At 38.1% G+C, this 22,372-nt stretch overlaps 1 protein-coding gene across 5 annotated transcripts in view; it reads left to right on the top strand.

Annotated features, from left to right (window-relative positions):
* The window catches only part of plce1 (phospholipase C, epsilon 1), a 114,656-nt gene that overhangs the window by 39,245 nt on the left and 53,039 nt on the right, over positions 1-22,372 (top strand). For all 5 annotated transcript variants that reach the window (XM_079845411.1, XM_079845410.1, XM_079845408.1 and 2 more), the window contains exon 3: positions 15,748-15,994. In XM_079845411.1, the coding sequence (XP_079701537.1) occupies positions 15,748-15,994 (247 nt within the window). The remainder of the gene's footprint in view (positions 1-15,747; positions 15,995-22,372) is intronic.

The following is a 22,372-nucleotide window of genomic DNA, read 5'->3' as shown; positions in this document are numbered from 1 at the left end:
TTATTATAAGAACAACATTAAGCACCTGCACTGACCATTTGTTGAAGAAGTGTTCAGCCTGTATTTTGTACCCTTTTGTGGAAATTTCTTAGTATAAAGGGACAAAAACCCCTCACCTAAATAATAACACGGACAATATTTGCCAAAACAAGGTGGGTGACATCAACTGTTTTGACAAAACAGGGTTGCTCTCGTGTTGCGCACACACAATAGTCTCTCTCAGAATTAGCCGTCAGGTGCATAGCTCTCAGACAGGATCGTTGAGTTTGACAGCTGGAATCTCGTGAATGAGACTGGAACATAAACAGTCACGTTTCCAGCAGCAGAAATTGCTAGAATTGGAACTCTGTCACAAGCTCTTGAACTCGTCTATTGGTCCAGTCATGTGGTTTTCCTCATAAGTAACATTTTTTCCATACATACACTTCTCTTCATGCTTTCGGAGGCTGCTTTATTAGTAGGATACTAGATAGGGGGATATCATTTTCTCACTTTGTTTCTAGTGCTTGATATAAATGCCATGGTCCTTATGCAAAAATACTTTATGTAACAGTGGCTCTATCACAGTAAGAAAATCTATATCAGCAAAGATATGTGTTTCAGGCTATCCAAACAGAATTAATTGATGTGTGATTGGCCGAAGCCAGCATTGTCTGGAAAAGAAGGCAACACTGGCGTGGATGCAAAATATTTAGTCAGTTCTGAAGAAGGCCAGACATCCATTCAGTGAGAGGGAGAGGGGGTCAAATAAGACTTCAGATCAGGACGAGATTTGGGATGGCTCTCTGCCTGGATGAAAGACCTGTCATGATGAAGAAATTCAAAGCGGTTTCTGCTTTTAAAAGCTTTCAGTCTACCAAACAATAACAAAAGAACAACATCATCTGAAAACGGACTTTGTGTTTAGTTGTTGCACCATGTAAGAACCGTTTAACAGACCTGTATGAAATATAATGCCTCATTAGCGTGAACACACTGGACTTACCTATATTTTGCAGAGAGTTCTGTCTTTCTCATTTTCATTATTACTGTGCAATGGAATGATTAGAGGCCCTGTGGCCTGTTCTTGTGGAAACCTTATCACAGAGGTACTGGCACGATTCTAACCTCAACAAATGATTGTTCTTGGCAGAATGTGTGTCAGTGTCACACATGATTAATGCATTGAGGAAGTTATTTGTGTGTCCCTCAGGAATATGGCAAAGACTGCTGCTGTATAGTCTGCATTTAACACAATGAAGGCCATTGGTGGGGGCGAATGTGAGGTTTTAGCTTAAACACAATTACTGGGATTTATTGGTAAGTTCACAAGTTCACCTTTCAAACTATGTCACTTTATAGTAAGCTTTCACTGCAGAGGCAAATTAAAGGCCTCGATATACTCACAGCGAAGTTCTTTCTCGTTCTTCGCTTTGGATTGAAAAGAGGTTTCACAATACCTTTGCAGCGGTACTGTTAGAGAACATCCCGACGCTGCCCACTAGGGGTGGGCGATATAGCCTCAAAATTATATCCTGATATTTCAGGAATATTTGCAATTTAATGACATGTATGACGATATAGAAAAAATATATGGAACAGCATTTTATTGGGGATTGCAATCAAATGTAAGCAAAGTAAAAAAGTATTCTTGGTACAAGTTGGTAGTGTTTTCCGTGGAAAGTATAACATGACTCCTTAAAGGTCCCGTTCTTCGTGATCCCATTTTTCAAACTTTAGTTAGTGTGTAATGTTGCTGTTAGAGCATAAATAATACCTGTAAAATTATAAAGCTCAAAGTTCAATGCCAAGCGAGATATTTTATTTAACAGAAGTTCCCTTTCAAAGCCTACAGCGAACGGCCGGTGTGGACTACATCCTGGTATTTCCTGCTTTAATTACGTCAGTAGAGCAGTTTGTTGACTAACCTCCGCCCACAAGAATACGCGAAAAAGGGGGCGTGGTCTTGTTGCTCCCTCGTGGAGAAGAGGGAGTGTTGCGTTCGGTTCGGTTCGGTTGCGTTTGTCGCCATCAGACGCTGTTATTTTCATCCCGGAGTCAAATCACCTTTGTTTGGCCTTCAGGGGCTGTTGTTTGAGTGCGTTCATCTCCCCGTTATGGTAAGAGGCGTGACCTTCTCGGGCAACGTGTGCTAAGCTGCTGTCGAATCACAACACGGGAACCGCTGGCACAATCAGAACTCGATACGTATTTCTGAAGGAGGGACTTCATAGAACGAGGAAATTCTCAGGCCGTTTTGAGGACAGTGAAAACAGCGGTGTACAGATAAGTAAATTGTGTGAAAAATACTGTTTTTTTACACATGAAACATTAACACATGTTATATTGCACACTGTAAACACAATCAAAGCTTCAAAAAAACACGAAAAACGGGACCTTTAACATTTTAATGTAACAATAACCAAGTAATTTATTCCACGGTCTGTCTGAATACTCGAGTCTGATTGTTTGGAAGGTGCGCAATAAAATCGTTTAATGGACAGATGGGATAGATAGAGAGACGCTGAACAGAAGCAGGTACGAATCGCTCTCTCTCTCTAGCTCTTGATAATTAATAAAAAAAATGCTATAATTCATTCATTCAAATGATCTTACGCTCTACTTTATCTCTGTCTGATTCAGAGTGGGCAGAATGCTAGATCTCATAAGCCGTAATAACCATCAGCTTTACTCTCCCAGTCAAACATTGCGCTGTAAACATCAATAACAGCTTTAAGTTGTAAATGTTGGCAAATTACCATGTTGGCAACGACTACTTCAGAGGGACTACGCTAACTGGTTGAGCGCACGCGAAACACCAGCAGCACCCTCCATTTTCAAAATGCCAGGTACACAATCTATATATTTACTCCACGAACTAACTCTACAAACATGGAAAACAGTGATATATGTAACTCTCAACCTTTATGCTAAGGAGAAAATCCAACGAAACTTTGAGGGAACCAAGCCAAACATGATTATGTATTTCTGCTAAGCTAGCGACATTGGACATCAACCACACAGCAAACGTTAATACTTTTTCATATAATGTCTACTATCTTTGTATAATAGTTCTGCCTAATAATGTTTTAAACAGGACTGTTAAACAGATTGTAAACAAATGAAGCGCTGTATGCTCAATAATAAAAGTCACAACAACAATCGCGGCTTATGTAACTTCAGAGTTCAGGCGGTGCAAATGCAACCAGGAAAATGACTCTAGGGGAACATTTAATTCTCGGGGATTCACCCTGGTGGCTAGATATAACTGAGTTCCTAGAACTACCCGGTGCGAAAGCCCCTATTATTTTCCAATGCATTTTTTTTTTTTTTAAAGAAGAAGAAACTAAGCCAATGTATAGTTGAGGCTTCATGCTATAGAAAAGCTATGAAAGTTTTTCAGGAAGAATGTTTTCAGCCTTTATTTATTTTTATATAAAAATATGGCATTTAGTTGCATCAAATAATGGTATAAAGCTATTCAAAACATCATTCAATGTAAATTGTGATAATCGTAATTAATAATCGCAATTACAATTTTAAGGGAATAATCAACAATTATGATTTTTGTCATAATGGTGTAGCCCTAAAGACAGTCCTTCCAGAAAAACGCGGTTATGCGATCGCATGATTTAATGCATAAACAGCCAAAGTCCGCATATTTATGCGGGGGCCGCATTTTTTCAAATACGCCGCACTTTCACCGCATAAATTGCCTATTTCCTTGTGCAAAATATGCGGGGCTAGCATGATTTCATAATCCCCGCATTTTCGTTGCGTTGAAAAATTGAAAAATGTTTGTTTACTTCACACAAGAGCCTCCATTTCCGTCTATTGTCATGGGAACATTTTGAAGTGACGTAATTACCTGTCGAAAAGCTGCAAACCCTGTGGTGAAACCATAGAAATCAGTGAAACCATGAAGAAGCATGCAAATTCCCATTTGCCAACAAAAATAACAGCAAAAGACCGCGCAAAGCAGTTTCCCGGTGTGTTGACTGATTCAAAACACAGCATCATGAAGCTTCGAAGCGTTATGAATCAGTGAGTCGATTCAGCGGTTTGGATCACCAAAGTCACGTATTTCAGCAGTTTGACACGCGATCTGAATCATGAATCGACTCGCTGATTCGTAACACTTCGAAGCTTAATTTTCACCTTTTATGGACAGCTACCTTTTATGGGTCTTCACTCAAATGTCTGTTTTGTGTAGCTACCTCTGTAAAACAGGAAGTTATTTATTCATTTTTTCAGAAGTTGTAGCAAATTCCTTTTGTAAAGCTACAGAACTTGTTTGACTCAATGTTTTGTAAATTTGAGCCGTGAGTTTATTAAGGTCTTCAATAAAACAAGATGAGAACTTAAATATTCCCAGCATTTTGTGATGTAGTGCTTTTTCATCAAACCGCAGTTTTTGCAATTTCCCGCAATTTCATCGCATAAAATTGCATAAATATCCTGCATTTTCCATCGCATTTTTTAAGAAAACGTGCCGCATAATCAAGGATTTTTGGCCACAACAATCACAAAAAAAGCCGCATTTTTCTGGAAGGACTGTAAAGAAAACACATGTGTAATAGTATAATGGGTCCGTGCACTAGCCAGTCCCTCCAGGATTGCGCAATATTTTTTTGTGATTTTTGCGATCAAAACACTGATTTTGTGGTGGTAATTTCCAGAAATGTGCGAAAAATTTGCACTGCTTTTTTAAATAATTAGGATAATACACTTACCATATTATGTATTATGTTAGATGCACAATAGTCATACATGACAATAGAACAAACAAAATGCACCAATCTTGTTTATTTTGGTATCTTAAAAGGCTAGTCCAGTGCTGTACTGTAGCTTTAATAACATGATAACTAGGGGTAGGTTAATCATTCAAGTAATTAATTAATCAAACTGTCAGAAATAAAAAAGGACTTATACACAAATGACAATAGGACAAGTAAATAGTACAACATAAATATACAGATACAAACAGTGCTTTAAGTTTAAATAGGCTACTGTTTGTTTTTCCCCTTGTTGTTTGATGAACATTAATGACACTGACAGGAGCGAGTATGGGCTTTATTAGGTTGCTTTCACATTAAGACCTACAGTAATGCACAGATTCAAAACTGACAGACACGTTCCAAACTTGTTCACTCAAGACAAAACCGCCAAGATGGACATTTAGGCATAATTATGTGTGTATTTGATCGTACAAAAGAGCCTAGAAATAATGAGCCTAGAAATAGAACCCATTTCGGTATACTTACGCGAGCGCTGACAGGCAGCAAACGCATGCACAGAATCCGCATAAGTAAACATCTAGGTGAGCTAAATGTAATAAAAAAAATAAATAAATAAAATAAAATCCCCTATAAGAATCCCCTAAGCGGCGGTCTGAATTTTCCAAAAGGAAATTCAGACCCTGTACAGTATACACAAAACTTTTGGTTTATTTTTGTTTGTTTATTTATTTAAAAGACTTGATGGATAGTAATGCTATATAATATTAATGTCATTTTAATGGGGTAATCATACATAGGTCAACCAAACTGAGAGAGACGCAAAATTGTCTTCGATTACAGTATCAGCGTCTGCAATTGAAAAACGTTTACTTGCGTGTCATCTCCCAATGGACAATCCTCCCATACACACTGAACTCTGGTCCTGATTTGGCCCCTCTTCACTGTAACCCTAGACCACCCTGCATGTGCCGCTTTCGTACAAACTCACTGCATCATACCTCTTCACCTAGCCCGTCTGTGACAGCTGCAGCGATTGGGTCACATAAGACCTTGGGCTCAGTGTGGTATGGATCCTCAGGTCACCCGTATCAGCCCTGAGGATCCGTGCTGAGTCATTATGCCCGAGTGCAGCTCTGCCAGCGAGTGCTCTGGGGAATAAATCAAGCCCACTTCCAGTCAATAGCAACGCTGACAGTTTGAGGTTCATTATTGGTAGATTAATGCACAGCGTTACAGTTGAGGCGAGATACAGGATATGACAGGCTGCGGAGTAAATACACTGATTAGATGCGTGTCAGGTGGGCTGTGTCATTGTTGTCATGGGCTTTTTACAGAACAAATGAAAAGAGGGCTTGATTAAATGTGCAAATTCAGCTTTATCATGCAAATGAAATGTTCAGTCAGCTGAATTAGATTTTAGCTGGGGTGAAAGGAGACAGCATCTTGCCCTCAAATACTTGTAGTCCTTATTTTATGCCACAACTATAAAGCATTGCTTAGGAATAGTACATCCAAAAATGGAATTCTTAATTATTATATTATGGTGCCTGGTCTAACTGTGGAAGCCTGTCTGTGATTAAAAAAATAGAAATGTTCTTTACGAGCAAAATAAGAAATGGTCACAATTGTGAAATATAAAGTCACTATGTAAGTTATACAGCTGAAATTGAGAGGTATGTTATTGTGAGGTATAATATTGTCATATTGCGAAATATACAGTTGAAATGAGATATAACCTTAAAGTAACTGATTCAAGATGAGAACATTATGCAATTATAGTTTGCATCGTTGTTGTGGACACTTCAGTTGAGGAATGTGTTTGACGGCGGCAGGGACTGGATGTGCTGAGTACTGTATTCAGCTGCTGTGTGTCAGTCATTCTCAAGGTATTCCGGCCGTTCCTGCATGTCTACGGCCTCAGAGCCGGACTGAGACACACTGACCCTCCCAGCTAGAGTTTCATCCCCTGTGCGGGACGTTCAACCAGTGACTCTCTACAAAGCACCTGCTGGATTAGTGGCGATAGAGAGCTCAGGACATCAAGACTGAAGCTTTTACTGGAGAAGAACTGAGAGGCCCAAAAGAGACAAAAGTCATGCTATTGAAGTCTTGTGTTCTGCGTAATGAATGCTTTCTATAATGACATCAAACATTGAAGTCATTTCATTTAGGTCCCGGCAGGGTAATCATAGTTAACTGAAACTAAAACCATAAAAGGCAGTTTTGTTACTTGAAATAAAGTAAAACAAACATTAACCTCTTGAGACCGCACTGAGCTGACCTCAGGCTTGACGTCACTTCGTATACCATGGTATACATTTACTATATATAGACTACTGTCTAAAAATATTAAGAATGTTAACAAATTAGTGTCAATCTACGGTGTCTATTTTACGATATATAGATGCTCCTGCTACAGTAGTATTGTAACTTGTGTCAGGGGTACAAATTACAACACGCAAACTTAAAATAGGACTTTGTTATGAAATAGCGATCACAAGATTAATCCAATCCGTCACACTTGGGTAAAATGTCTGTGATAAGCGTCGATTGAAAAACATCCAACAGCACTTTTTGTCCACAAAAGCATTAAATCTGTGAAATATATTGATATGTTGTCCATTGCTTATGTCAGATTTCGCCTGAACGATCAGCTCTCCATCATTGTTCTTCAAGAAATTATGCAATCTGAGCACCGTTTAATGTTGTAAAACTGTATATGATCGTATACATTAGACTCTCACAAACAAATGAGCCCATCTCCAACGTTTATTTTTTAAAATAGGGCGAACATTTTACTTATACAAGCATTACCGTCATATTTTGTGACGTTTTGAGAGGCATATTCTCTGAAATAAAATGCATAAAAAAACAAACCCCCCATTTTCCGAAATGAAATTCAGACCCTGTACACAGAACTTTAGTTTATTTGTGTTTGTTTATCTATTTAAAAGACTTGATGGATAGGATACAGTTGTTATAATATTAATTTAAATGGGAAAATCCTACATAGGTCAACCAAATTGAGAGATACACAAAATTGTCTTATAACAGTATACACACATTAAAAAAACCTAAAAATTCTAAATATGTCAAAAGCACAATTTATTAATAATATTATACCGGTACTAATAATAGGCCTATTGATTAATAATATACAAATAACAATCTCAATTCTCCTGAAATACCACTGTCCCGGTTAACATGATGATAATACAACTGAACTTGACACATCAATGGTTTGTTTGTAACCGGTGTTCTATTACGTTACGAATGTTACAAAGACCGAAAGCTAAGTTCTGCCCAGAGACTGTCACCACCTCCATCTTCACAGGGCAGTTAGAGGTGACTCACACACCTGCTAGTGCTGTGGTTAGCTGGGGACATGCCAGTGAGAGAGTCAGCACTTGAGCATTTATTTCAGTCAAAGGAGTGAGAAACCTGTCATACTCTGAAAGGATTTTTAGAGCCAGACATGTTCTGCAGTACTGTGGCGCTTGGCATCACTGAAGCATGCCAGGTTATTACTTTCCTAAGCTGACGGTTTTTGACATGGACCAGCTTGTAACCATTTAGAAATGCTCTAGTAACCACCCAGGTTACCTAAAATATATACAGTAGCAACATAATAAAAAAGATGTATAGCAATAACCTGCGTAACCTATAGTTTTAAAGGGGTCCTATTATGACCTTTTCCACAAGTTGTAAAATAAGTTTTACAACTGATCGGCGCTGATCACAACTGCGAGATCTAGTGGGAAGCGTTCAGTGCAGAATTCTGTTATAAACCACATATATCGGATCAAACAGCGCTGACGTGGAAACCAGGAGAAACCATTGTTACATGAACGAAGTTCAGGGGTTTCATTCCACAAGTGACCAACATTCACCATGGATTTACTGTTGTAACACCATGTGGTATTGTGGCAGAAATAGTCTGTTTTTTTTATTGTTGTCATTATTAATCTCAGGGATCTTGCAACCTTTTGAGAGTGAAATTCAAGCACTTCAAGTGTTTCACACTTTTTCCAGCACTTCAAAGCTCTAAATATTTTCCAATTTTAATGTTATTTTTAATGTGATTTGTAAAACTAAAAGTTTAAAGGTGTAGGGTAGGCCACTTGTGGCAAACAAACACTTTTATTTAAAAAATACATTAAATTCCCACTATAACCAGTAGATGGCGACAGAGTAGCACTTATTGACTTATCAGCCATTTCCACTCCCTAATATATGGACAAAAGTAGGAAGTCATTAAGTCTCATGAAAAACAAAAACTTTTCTTCAAATTGTGACTTAATAATTACACAGAAAACAAGTAAAGAGCAGAATCTTTAATTTCCCCTATAGAAATTGTTTTTGCACATTACTGTTGTCAATAAAAGTAAATTTTGTCTGTATATCATTTCATAAACCTTTGTTTGACTAGTTTATTCGGAACCTGCTCATCAAGCACCGCCCCGAGCCACACCACCCCGTGCCGCGCCACTCCGCCCTGCACAAACAGTCATTGTAGTCCCTACCAGACGTTTGTTGTAGTCCTTAAAGGTAGGGTAGGTAGGATTTGGTTAAAAAACTTTTTTTCCAAATTTGTTTAAACTTTCTTTATATATCAATACATAATTAAAATGTAAGTACTCAGAAAAAGAAAGTATAAAAATTGAGTGTCTGTAGACCTCTCACGACTTTTTTAAAGACAGCTCATTATTTCCATTCACTCCACCTTCTCCCTTCAGGGCTCTTTCCAAAGCCACGCCCCCAAAACACATGAACGCGCTACGCCGACCACGATCAGCTCAGCTGAAAGACGCATTATTTACCTGAGGCGAGCGGAGAAGAAGTGCATGTAGTGACATCATGTCAGAATCACATGTAATAAAAAATCTAACTTTATCATTATGAATATAAACAAATAAGATGTATTTTAGGACTCACTATCAAGCTAGAATACCGATACTGGTAAAGTTTAAAATACACACACAACACAGTGTCTACGACACACACAGATACAAGATAAAAAAATCAACATAAACATTGGTAGAGTATATAAAAACAAACCAAGGGCCGAAATAAACGTGCAGGTAAAGTTCCCGGTGAACATGGTAAAAGAGTTTAGACAGAGGGTAGTAGCTAAAGCTAACTTGGTTCTAAAAAAAGTTCCTGGATGCGGTGTACTAGCTTTTACACATGCATTTTGTTATCTAAAGTTACATTTTGCGAAATTCAACACGACAGCGATCAACTTGAGCTAAGCATATTGAGTATTTATCATCTCTACTAATGGTTCGCTAAGTGTATAACATTGTAACTTTATGCTAATTAATGTTATGTTAGCTATATTTAGGGCCCTATGAAATCCGTTTTATTTTTTCCCAAATTCCGTTTTATTTTTTCCCAAATTCCGTTTTTTCCGTTTTAATTTTTGCTAATTCCTTTTTTTTCCGTTTTAATTTTTGCAAATTCAGTTTTTTTTACCCTTAACTGTTATTTTAGTCGTAAAAAGAGTGTTTTTAATGTTAATATAATAGAACATAAAACATAAAATAGGAATGACAAACATCAAACAGGTAACAAACATCACATTTACTTTTCAGGACAAATACTGCAACATAACACTGCACTCTAAGCACTTCAAGTCACAACTAGATATTAGTGCTGTGAATTGATAATTAAAAAAAACCCAGAATTAATTGCATTTTTTCTGTAATTAATCATGATTAATTGCAATTAAAAACATTGGAGTTTTTAATATTTTGATATTGTAATAATTTCAGTTACTCTCCAAATTAATTTAGAAACAATTTAAAGACAGCATATTTTAAATGTGTGTTGTAATGGCATCTTTTTATGAATGAAGGCCAGTATCACTGATATTAATGTCTATATGAAACATTGATGACGTTACATTACAGTATAACTGAAAGCTACCGATTTCACCATTTATTAGGCTTTAAAAAATAACTTTTAATTTAATTGAACTTAAAACAATCTTTACATAAACCCATTATAATAAATGTTATATTTACCTGTGGCCTTCCCTGTCAGACATAGTCTACACAGAAATTGAATAAAGTTATCAACACCTTTCTTAACTGCATAAATAATAAGTGAAATATAGATGAATCATCATTAAAACTACAATCTTCTGTTCCCGTTGTTCTTTGAACATTAATGACAGACATTATCAGTGCTCCTGTCACTTTAAGAACAGCCGCTTCTGAACATGATGTGGATAATGCTGCCTTCACGTGCTATCGGAAATTTGATGATTCCGACTTCTGAAGTCGTGATTACGAGCGCATTGCATTCAAGTTTCAAAATGTGAGGGCGTTCAGGTGCAATGTTTACCTAGGAAACTCGTATATTACGATAATTCCGAGAGCACGTGAAGGCAGCATAAGACGCGCTGATCCGCGCATCTCATTTTCTCTCAAGTTCATTTAAGGCATTATTTTCCATACAGTACATTGAAGTGCATTAAAAACAAGGCAAAATACAGCAAGCACTACCTGAGGGAACTGCTCGGCTCTGTACTGAGGGCGGTGTGAACGGGGCTTTAGCGTTGAGTTTCTTAACTTTTCCGCTGATGAAAGCAGAGCCGTGGTGAGCCATACTTTCATTGTTTTGAAGGCGGAGCTGAAATGACGGGAGGGGTTGAGTCGCCCAGATTTGCTTCCCCCGGTCTGCATTTTCCCCAGACATACGTTCTTCTCCCACACAAAACCGCATTTCATTCCAAATATGTCAAATTCCGGGAAATTCCGCGTTAACAATAGATTCCGCGTTAATATGCCAATTCCGCGATTCCGTCCGCGATTCGGTGATCGCGGAAATCATAGGGCCCTATATATTAGGCAGCTACGTGTGCTAGTGAGACATGCTTCATGAAAACATAAACCAAAAAAATGTATAATCAAAATAAGAGATTACCTGTCCAGCAGAAATACAGCCTCTTGAACTCAAATCAAACGGGTGCGCCAGGGTTGCCAGGTTTTCACAACAAAATCCGCCAAATTGCTACTCAAAACTAGCCCAAAACAAGCCCAATCGTGTTTCTCTGGTAAAAATCGCGTTTGGGGGGTAAAATATGTGTCTTTTTGGTAGGGCTGCCTGCTAAAATTTGCATATCCCGGGGCAAAATATCACATAATTGGGGTCGCTTCAACCGGCGGACATGAAAAACAGCCCGCGGCAACAGTGTTTGAAGTAGCCCGACTTGGCAACACTGGGGCGCGCGCATGTGGGCAGATCCTGGAGCAAAAGCGGTGGTAGCCATGGTAGCGAGAGAGAGTGACAGTCGCCCAAGCCAATCACTTGTTTAGGCCCGAACGAAAATAATGAGCGGTGTTTATTGCAGATTAAAAAGTCTAGAGTCACTCGATTTTTATACTCTCTTTTTCAGAGTACTTAAATTTTAATTATGTATTGACATATAAAGAAAGTTTAAACAAATTTGGACAAAAGTGTTCTAGATCATTCTTACCTACCCCACCTTTAAAAAGCGATTTCTGTAAAAGAAAATATCTCCCTTTGCATTGAACTTTTTTCATGCTCAAACAGCAACATTACACACTAACTAAAGTTAAAAAAGTGAAATCATAATCAAGGACCCCTTTAAGAGTGTGGCGGCAGCAACCAGTCATATTTTCTTCTGAAAATATGAGTATCGTGTTTGCATTTGCGCTGTTGATTTTGAAACCAAAAGAATGGGTGTCAGACTTCAGGCGGCTGGTGAACGTGCAGATTTTACTCCCTGCAGTCCAGTTTAAGATCTGACAAAGGCAGACTTTGCTTTTATCATGAGCAGAGCAGGAAACCCATCCCATTAAAGAGTAATTATAAAGGACCACGGCTCTACGGCTCAGGGAGGGGATCTGAGGACTGCCAATTCTGCAAAATCATTTTTCAGATAAGGAGACAGTTTGCTTAGTGCTGCAGTTTAACATTCGGAAACAATGAGGCCCATTTTACAGGTGCAGTACTTGAAGTCCTGTGTGTTTGCACAGTATCTACATCAGTCAGTGATGGACAACAGCCTTGGTACAGTATTATTTCATCCACATCATAGGTGTATTTTAAAGCTTGTAATGCAAATTACATTACAAGCCAATGGCAAAATTTCATAAATGTGTCGTAAAGAATGTGGTGATGATGAAGGAATGTGCAACTGATGAAGTCAAGGAAGTACATAGACATACAGTTACAAGAAATGTCTTTGAAACCAGTCAGATTCAACATTGCGACCAAACAATGCCAAATTATAATTTACGATAATGTAGTATGAGCAAGCAAGTCCATTGGTTATCTGGGCTCTAAATAAGGTTAACTCATGTAATGACTAATCTCAAAGTGACATGAAATATTTAGAGATCAAGTGTCGTAATTGGTCGGCAGCAACTCAAAAATGTGTTTGTCTTTTAAGCTTACCATGATGACATGTTCTTTTCGTGAGTATAGTAAACCAGGCTTTCTTTTCTCGGTTAAAACCCCATAAACACCGTTCCTGACGCTTTCAAAGGAGCATTGCCTCGTTATGCAAATGCCCGTCTTGATTGGGTTTTTTTTTCTTCTTGTTGTTGTTGTCATGTCTTTGTTTGAAGTGAGAAAAATGAGAAACAGAGCAATTGACTTGCTAAGCACTATCAAGAATCTTTCATCCTGGTTGCTGTGGCAATAAGCTCCTTTATTCTCGGTGGAGAGCGAAACACTGTGTCCAATTAGAAACGTTACCCACCTCACCCTTGAAATATGCATCTGCTGATTATTTTTCTAGGGCTCAACAAAACCAAAGGTGTGTAGTTTGTACAGCATTTTTGTTTTTTACATTAAATGAGCCATGCAAGAAAAATTAAATGTATACTATATATATATGCTCCTTTTGAATATCATTTATAATGTTACTATTTCAAATAAATGCTGTTGTTTTGAACATTCTATCCATTAGAGAATCCTGAAACAAAATGTATCACGGTTTGCCTAAAATATTAAGCAACACAACTGTTTTCTGAATTGATTAATAATAAGAAATGCAGCAAATCAGTACTTGTGACACAGGAGTAATGATGCTGAAAATTCAGCTTTGATCACAGGAATAAATTACATTTTTAAAGTATATTAAAATGGAATACTGTTATTTAAAATATGAAAATAAGGTTATGGATGGATGGATGGATGGATGGATGGATGGATGGATGGATGGATGGATGGATGGATGGATGGATGGATAGACAGTGCACTGTAGGAGCATATTTTGCCAAGAAATTGATCTTTGTTTGATTTTAGATACGTTTTGTTTTTACATGATAAAAACAGTTTAAGGGAAGTAACCTCAAGGTCCTGTGATGTCCCTCGCAGTATGGCTGCTTCGCTTTATCTCCGAGCACCTGGCAGGCGTCTATATCATGCAGCTCTGCCGCTGAATCCATTTATCCAATGAGAGTGGTTTAATACTCATCAGAGCCAGTGCCGTTTGGGGAGAGAGGTGGCAAAGAAGCTGGGTCAATGGTTTCAGAGGAAGGGCATCGACAACAGCTGTAATGACTTTCCTGGAAGCAGCAGGCTGAAATGCTTTCTGGGATCAGTAATTGTGAAATAATGGCCGCTCACTGCAGAGCGAGGTTATGAGCACTACGTCAAAGATAGAAGTAAAATGACCGAATTGCTCTCGATCAGGATAATTTTGATGGGAGGACATGGGATTGTTGCTCGCCATTTCTGCTTTTATAGGTCGGACCATTCAGTTGTTACTGCTATAGAAGAGATTTTCAGGTGTCTTTTATTTAAACTTCCTGTTATCATCATTATTAAGGAACCTGCTATTGGTTCCTTGGGTTATTCACACTAGATGGAAACCTCCATTTCTATTAGAGGCTGCATTAATTAGTCCTGGGGTGCTTCTCAATATCCCTCCTTGTTTCCTTGCTCTGCTCCTCTCCTCCATCCTATGTCCCGGAAACCGACCGAGCTCAGCCATCTTGTAGGACATCTCAATTCTCTAGTTGAGGAGTGAGGATCGAGGAGTGAGGCGGCTTCCTGAGGAGTCATGAGCGAGGATACACAAGTGTATCCTTTGCGGAATTGTTTCATCGACTAAACAAGATGCACGTATTAATTCTCCTCCCCCTTCACATCTTGGCACAGTTTATTCATTATTACTATTATTATTATAATTAATATGTTTACATGTACAAGACACAAATGTATGTCAAATAACAACTGACAGTTGCAGAATTATATCAAAGCATAAGAAAATGAAAGAAACAAACTGTAATACTATACAACTAATAAAAAGCAGTTAATAACTGGGAATAATTAGTTGTTAATAGTAACTGGTAATATTAAATAAAATATGGACAAATGTGGTATTTTGTGGAGGTTGAAACTATTACAATATAAATAGTTATCTCTAATGTTCAAGAATCACGACGTGCAAACTAAATCCAGCGGTGTAGAGTCAACATTAATTGACAACGCTTTGAAGTGACGTGAAGGTGAAGGGAGCGAGGATGTATAATTTAACTTGATTCAATTCCTCCATCCTTGCGTCTTTTCCTTGTGTCCTTCCCTCGCATCCTGAAGGGGTGGAGAGAAGACGCGAGGAAAGGAAGCTAGGAAAGGAAACGAGGATGCACAAATAAGAATTGAGAAGCACCCCAGGTTCTCAACCAGGGGGCCGGGGGCCAACTAGGAAGCCTCAGCAAACTTTCAGGCACTCCAATGCATATTAAAATGATTCAAATTTAGTTATATTAATTGTATTCCTTAGTAAAATGCTAAAAAAAAAAGATTTATTTTAAATAAAACCCTAAATATTATGTACAACAAAATGACAATATTTTTGAGTTTGTTCATTACATTTGAAGTACATATCAGAGGTGAACATCAGCTCTGAAATAGGAACTTCAGGTATTGTCTTAGACCAAAAGGTTGAGAACCTCTATATTTGAACCAACCTCAGACAGCATGCCTCTCTGTCTAACTATACAAAACAAACATTAACATGGATTCTCATTGCATCTCTTTTCTGCAGATTGACCATGTTGTTCCTACGCTGAGTCCTGAGGTCTATCTCCTGCACCCATCCAGGAAGCTGCTTGCCCAAGCAGTGTCATGGCCGCCGGTCACCCCGTTGCAGATTAGATTTCGGGCTTGTCCTCGCAGAACCAGCATTGCAGCTCATCTGAGCGGGGCCCTGCTGGAGGCGACAGCTGCTCTCGGGGCCCGAAGTTCTCTGATCAGCTTCACTGTTGGCTCCACAGGTCGACCAATGCTTAAAGGTAAAGAAACCCACCAATTTCTGCTTTAGTGAATTTTCATGCTGTTTAACAGTTAAAGAGTTTTTTTTTTTGTTTAAATTGGTGCTACATGACTAGAGGAAATCTAGTCTAGAGGAAAAGGGTGTTCTCTTTTAGGGAACACTTCAATACCCATAATGCATTTTTAATTTGGTGCGCTATGTCAAACCGACTGTCCGTTGGCGGGATTACAAAAATCACCAACTTTGATCTGTAGTTTAAAGGGGTGGTAAAACACATTCTTTTGAAGGCTTGATTGTGTTTGTGGGGTGCACTGTAACATGTGTTCATGCTTCGTTTAAAAAAAAATTGCCTTATTTTTCATATATTTGACCTTTATTCTACACTGCTCTGTCCCTCCTTGTAAAACGGTCTGATGCTTTCCGGGTTGTATGAAGCCAGTCCCTCAAAAATACGCAGTGGGCTCAGATTGGTTAGCTGGCCCAGTGTGTTGTGATTCGCTAACCGCAGTGCACGTCGGAAACGTCACGCCCCTTACCGCCCGAATCAGACCCAGAACATTTTAGTGAAGATGATCGAGCAGAAGCTGTTCAGTCCTCGAGAGTAAAGACTGCGGATCTATAATGATCGCTACTGAATGGCACTTTAAATTTTGTATTTTTAGAACGATTATAGCCAAATATCTGTCGCAAGAACTAACCCAAAACAAACACTAAGCACTGGCTTTAACTAGTAAGTTAGCCAAATCACACACAGAAGCATGTTTAGCATGCCTGTAGATAAACAATACATAAAAGCTCTAATCAAAGAATCATTTACACTAATGCCAGGTTCGCTGTTGAGATTTTAACGTTAGTGTTTGTAACGTTAGGTGTTCGTCGGATAACGTTAAGTATGAATGAGCATTTAACAGACTGGTTTGCAGAACAGCGTTGTCATCTGTTTACTTCCTTGCTACAACCTATTACAGGAAAACACATCGATGAAAAATAAATCAGACTTACAGGTTGTGGCCCGTGAACAGCTTCTGCTTGTAAATCCAGCTTTCAGGACAAGCCGTTGTGCAAATCCTGTATTGAACTCGCGAAGTTTGTGGAAGATTGTGTTGTCCTCCGTGAAATGTGCAGCGCGCACGTCGTGCATCCACGCACCGGCAGTGTTTTTTTCACGCAGCTGACGTTGTGCAAATCTGGCATTGAAATCGTGAAGACGGTGGATGCAGGGAGCCCTGCGCGCGCCTGATTCCCCGCTGACTCAAACACACGTGCATATAACATGCTGTATGTTAAACGCTCTGCAACGCACCCCCGTCCCTATGAAGGCTGAACAGAGCAAGTACCCCAGACCTGCAATCCGGATGAAAATAACAGCGTTTCTTCGGCATTGCGGCAAAAACACAGCCTACTAACGCTTCCCCGCGGCGATACAAAATTGCCTCGCCCCCCTTATTTCATATTGGGCCTGGTGATGTCAGCAAAACCTGGGTGAATGTGTAGTAGTCCCTAGCGGCCGTTTGCTGTAGTCCTTAGAAACTGATTTCTTTAAAAGCAAATATCTCCCTTTGCTTTAAACTTTGAACGTTGTAACTTTGCAGATGTTGTTTATGCTCAAGCAGCAACATTACACGTTAGCTAAAGTTAGAATAGTGAAATCGTGGTTTACCACCCCTTTAACAAAAGTCCTAAAGCTGTCAAAAGTCTGCTGGATAATGCACAAAGACTTGTTTTACATCATCTGCCTGACTTTTTCTGACAAATAAACTGGGATATCTGGATGCAGGTAACATGGAGGAAAAAAAGTACACATTGATCATTTACATATACAGTACTGTGCAAAAAGTTTTTAGGCACGTTATTACTATTTTCAACCCAATTAAATGGTTTTAAGCCAGTTATTTATATATTTTGCTGTAGTGTAGTGTGCCAGTAGGAAAGATCAGTTTACATTTCCAAACTTTCTTTTTGCACAGTACTGTACTTCTGACAGTGTAACAATACAATGGTTAAAAAAGGGTAAACATTCAGGATGTTAATGTTCAATAGTTAGTCGTCATTTTTAAATTAATGTTCAGTCTATTTATAATGATATAAACAGAATGAAACAATTTATTTCCATCTCCGATGGCTCTTTGCTAAAGTTATAAATATTGTAGCAAGATTAATAGAAATATATTGAAAATAAGTGAAACCGACACACCAGTCTGAGGCGGAAACCAATTTCTGCTACAAAGTCACAGTTAATACAAAACAATTATTTCTATGCAGGTTGAACAGATAAAATGGAAACAACTTTGTCTGTCTTTGTACTCCTATGTGGATTTTATTTTAATTGATTTTTATTTTATTTTATTTTATTTTATTTTATTTTATTTTATTTTATTTTATTTTATTTTATTTTATTTTATTTTATTTTATTTTATTTTATTTTATTTTATTTTATTTTATTTTATTTTATTTTATTTTATTTTATTTTGTTTTGTTTTGTTTTGTTTTGTTTTGTTTTGTTTTGTTTTGTTTTGTTTTATTTTATTTTATTTTATTTTGTGTCTTAGTGTCTTTATTAGTACCCAAGGTAAATTTTGTTGTGCAGACAGGAGATTCAGCAATCCATACTTAAGAAAATCCATAAAACATTAAAACGTACAATAAACATGAAATATTACAAAATATCCAAAGATAAAAAAAGCTTCTCAGAAATGTGCCTCTACACACCCATCATCTCCTGCTATTTGTATTTATTAATTCTATAGCTGCAGGTACAAAAGTATTCCTATATCGTCTAGTTCTCCACCTAAGGGAAGCTCCACCTGAAACTCAGCATGAAACGGGTGGGAACTATCGCTGATAATAAAACATGCCTTACGCCGCAGCTGGTTGGAGTAAAGACCTGCTAGGTTAAGCTGTGGTTCATCTATAATCTTACTGGCCCATTTAACAATTTGGTTTAAATAATTTTTTTTCTATAAAGACAAATGACCAAACCACGCCACAAGGGAGAATGACCAGATTGAATCAATTAAAGTCCGATGGAAAAGGGTCATCATGGATTTATCAATGTGAAATCTAGACAGCTTTCTAAGTCAAAACAGACGGTGATGTCCTCTTTTGCATACAGTCTCACAGTTCTTCTCACAAGTCAATTTAGAATCTACGACTGTATAAGATATTTGTAGCTTTCTACACAATCGACCGCCTGGCCATTTAATGATCGTACTGTCATAACGTGAAGCACAAGTTCTAAAATCTATAATCATGTCCTTTGTTTTAGTTATGTTTAACTCCAAGTAAGATTCATCACACCAGGTGACAAACTCCTCAATAATAGGGCCATGACTGGACTCATTGTCATTGTTTTTTCTCTGTATCTTCATTGTCTTTGTGGTTCCTCTGGACAGAATTATCCAAGATTTGGTTTGATTGGAATCTGAGGGTCATTCCCTAGAGATCACTAACTTTTTCCCAGAACGAGCCCACCAGTGTTGACTTGTGACACTAGAAGAAGTTGTGATTTATTTATTTTTTCCCCATCAGCTCACAATGATTTTCTAATCATTCACAAGCTACTTCATCTTTTTAAAGGAATGTTCTGCATTCAAAGTAATGCATTTGTGCGTTTGTATTTATAATCATTGGGAAAAGATTTTCATCATTGATTTGTAGAAGCTAGTTGGAACCACCGCAATTATGGGGTAATTGATAAAACAATAATAGGGAGAATATTTTCTGCATGAGAATAATTGGTTTTCTTTTTTTACGATAATTCATCTAATCTTCTTTTGTGCTTAATAATGACTTTGCTTTATTGTTGTGTGGTTTCAGAGTGTTAGTCTTTTATTCTGAAGTTCTGCTTGCTGAAAGATGATTTATGAGGTGGCCTCTTACAGGCGCCGCAGAAGCAGGTTATGAACTAAAGAAAATCATCTCTCCTCCATTGAGTAGTGTGTAACGTGACCGACGCGGGGGAGAAGGGCGTCTGTCTCAGACTTCCTCAACCCTCGCCTCTTTCACTCTGGCTCGCCAAGCAATTCAAACAGCACACTTCAAACGCCTGCTTTGATTTGCAAAAATCTGCTCTCCCTTTAATTCGATTCTGGCCGCATTAGCTTATCACCTGGCGCTCATCCATTTGCAGTGTAACCTTCAAGCCCTTCGTGAGACATGTCTGTGTAAAACGATCCTCGATGATTTGAATGCACTGGCGCTCTGGACTAATTCCAGGTGACATGACGTCTGTGTGGGACCATGAGTCAGTGACCCTGGTATTCATGGACTTATAATTAAATACACAAGCATTATTTTTCTCTCGCAAGCTATGGGAAGTTCAGGCATCTGGGCCAAAATGCAATCTGGCCCCTCTCAATGGACATTCTCACCATTTTTGGGCTTTTGGGCACCATTTTTAAAACAGTGAGAGGTAAAGATGTTCTGCAAATTTAGTGACACCTAAAATCTCATTGTGTGCTGAGCTTTATTAGCAGCAAATTTGGTTAAAATTTGTATTTGTAGACCATTTTGTGAAATGTTTTTTTTGGGGGGGATGTGGTTAATTTTTTACCCCTTACAGACATATTTATTTTAGGAGACGGCAACGTTGGTGGACATGAAATCTGTTTTATACGTATGTTGTCATTTTTCCCTTTGTAATCTTTTTTTTTTTTTTTGCCATTCAAATGCAGACAGCTAGTAAACACTGAACTTAATGAACTAAAATATTCAAATCTTGCTTTGCAGAAATATTTTGAGGAACCTTTTCTCTTAATGTAATGCATCTTTACTGAATAAAAGTATTAATTTAATCTTACTGACCCCAAACCTTTGAGCATTTTTGTACATAAAAACACATTTCTAGCACATAAAGAAATGCATTTCTAAAAATAAAATCACTACTGGCATGACTAGCCAGCAAAAGAAAATCATTGTTGAGGCTTGAGCAGGAGTGATTTGCTGTTACTTACAGCGATCAAATTTACTGACAATTTGCATTGGAAGGTCCCCAGGGATCTGAATATCTCTACCCCAGAATCTAACATATATTCAATATTTGGGTGGTTATATCCACCAGAATGATGATTTCAGTGGCTGTAGTTTTTGTATCATGTGATCCAGGTGTCTAAGCCTTTTGTGTCATTGCATCTCTGTGATTCGTCTCTCATTTATGCAGCAGCAAAGGTTTTTATTAACTTCATCCACAGGGGGTCAGGTTCACTCCAGAACGTCTTTTGTATGGGAACAAACAGGTGGTTTTATTATAGAGGGACACTCATTTTTAAGAGGATTATAAAATAGAGTGGTGTGGTAGAATTGGGGTACTCAAAAACACAATACAGAAGCACGCAAACAGAGTTTCTGTGGTGATAAATGGAGGTGGACAGGAATAGTGCCGGCCGGGTCAGGTCAGGAGAACGTACTCGCTCACAAATGTGCTGAATGAGAGGCTGCTCTGTGCCCCGAGGAAAAATGCAAACTCTGAGACCTTTACCACTCGAGGTGAGGTATTGCGCACAGCCCAGGTTGTGTTAGACAGTCAGGGTGTGTTTAAATAGCACTGAGATTTTGGGCAGTGTACTGATGACGTGTTTTGTGTTATTAGTGCATTCACAGGAAGCAGAAGATCTTCTGTGTCAAATTAGAATTATTTTATCTTTTGTATATGGCAGTATTAAAAATAATATATTGCAAACTTGTATATGAAATGAATGAAAATTTCCATTTATTTCTCACCTCATGTAGTTTCAACCCTCTATGGCTTTTTATTCTCTGTAGAACTGAGAATATTATGAGATATTTTACAGAATGTTCATGCTGCTTACATAATGAAATTAGACGGTTACAAGGGGCTTTCAAACTTCAAAAACCACCATAAAAGTTGTCCATACTTGACATGTTCTCTTGATACCAAGTCTACTGAAATCCTACAATATTTCTGTTTGAAGAACAGACCAAAATAGCTGTTCTTCAAACTTTCAGCACACAAGAACCAACATTTGGAGTCATTGGTGTCAAACCTTGCCTAGTGCTTCTTGACAGCCCAATTTTTTGAGACCTCTAATGGGGAAGAGTGAATAATGGCTGTCACAAATCTTTTGTATGAATTCAAAAGACAAGCTCTATATGGCACCCCATTTATAATTTTGACTTCACCAGTTCACTGTTTGCTTTCGTTGTATAGGAAAGCTTTCTCGTTTTGTGTCCCATGACAGAAAGTCATACGGGTTTGGAAAGACATGAGAGGCCAGATTAACTGTGTTAATATTCACAACAGCTATTGAAGTTGTGTAAAAGGTCTCTCCTAAAGAGAAAGTATGGACTGAACTATGACTTAGTTCAGTTGTTAATGACTCTAGTTTGTAAATGCTATCTCTGGATCTACCGGAAAGCTTTTATCTGTGCTTAATGGAGC

The sequence above is a fragment of the Gobio gobio genome, assembly GCF_949357685.1.
Source record: "Gobio gobio genome assembly, chromosome: 20".
Taxonomy (NCBI): domain Eukaryota; kingdom Metazoa; phylum Chordata; class Actinopteri; order Cypriniformes; family Gobionidae; genus Gobio; species Gobio gobio.
This window is presented reverse-complemented; position numbering and strand designations above follow the sequence as displayed.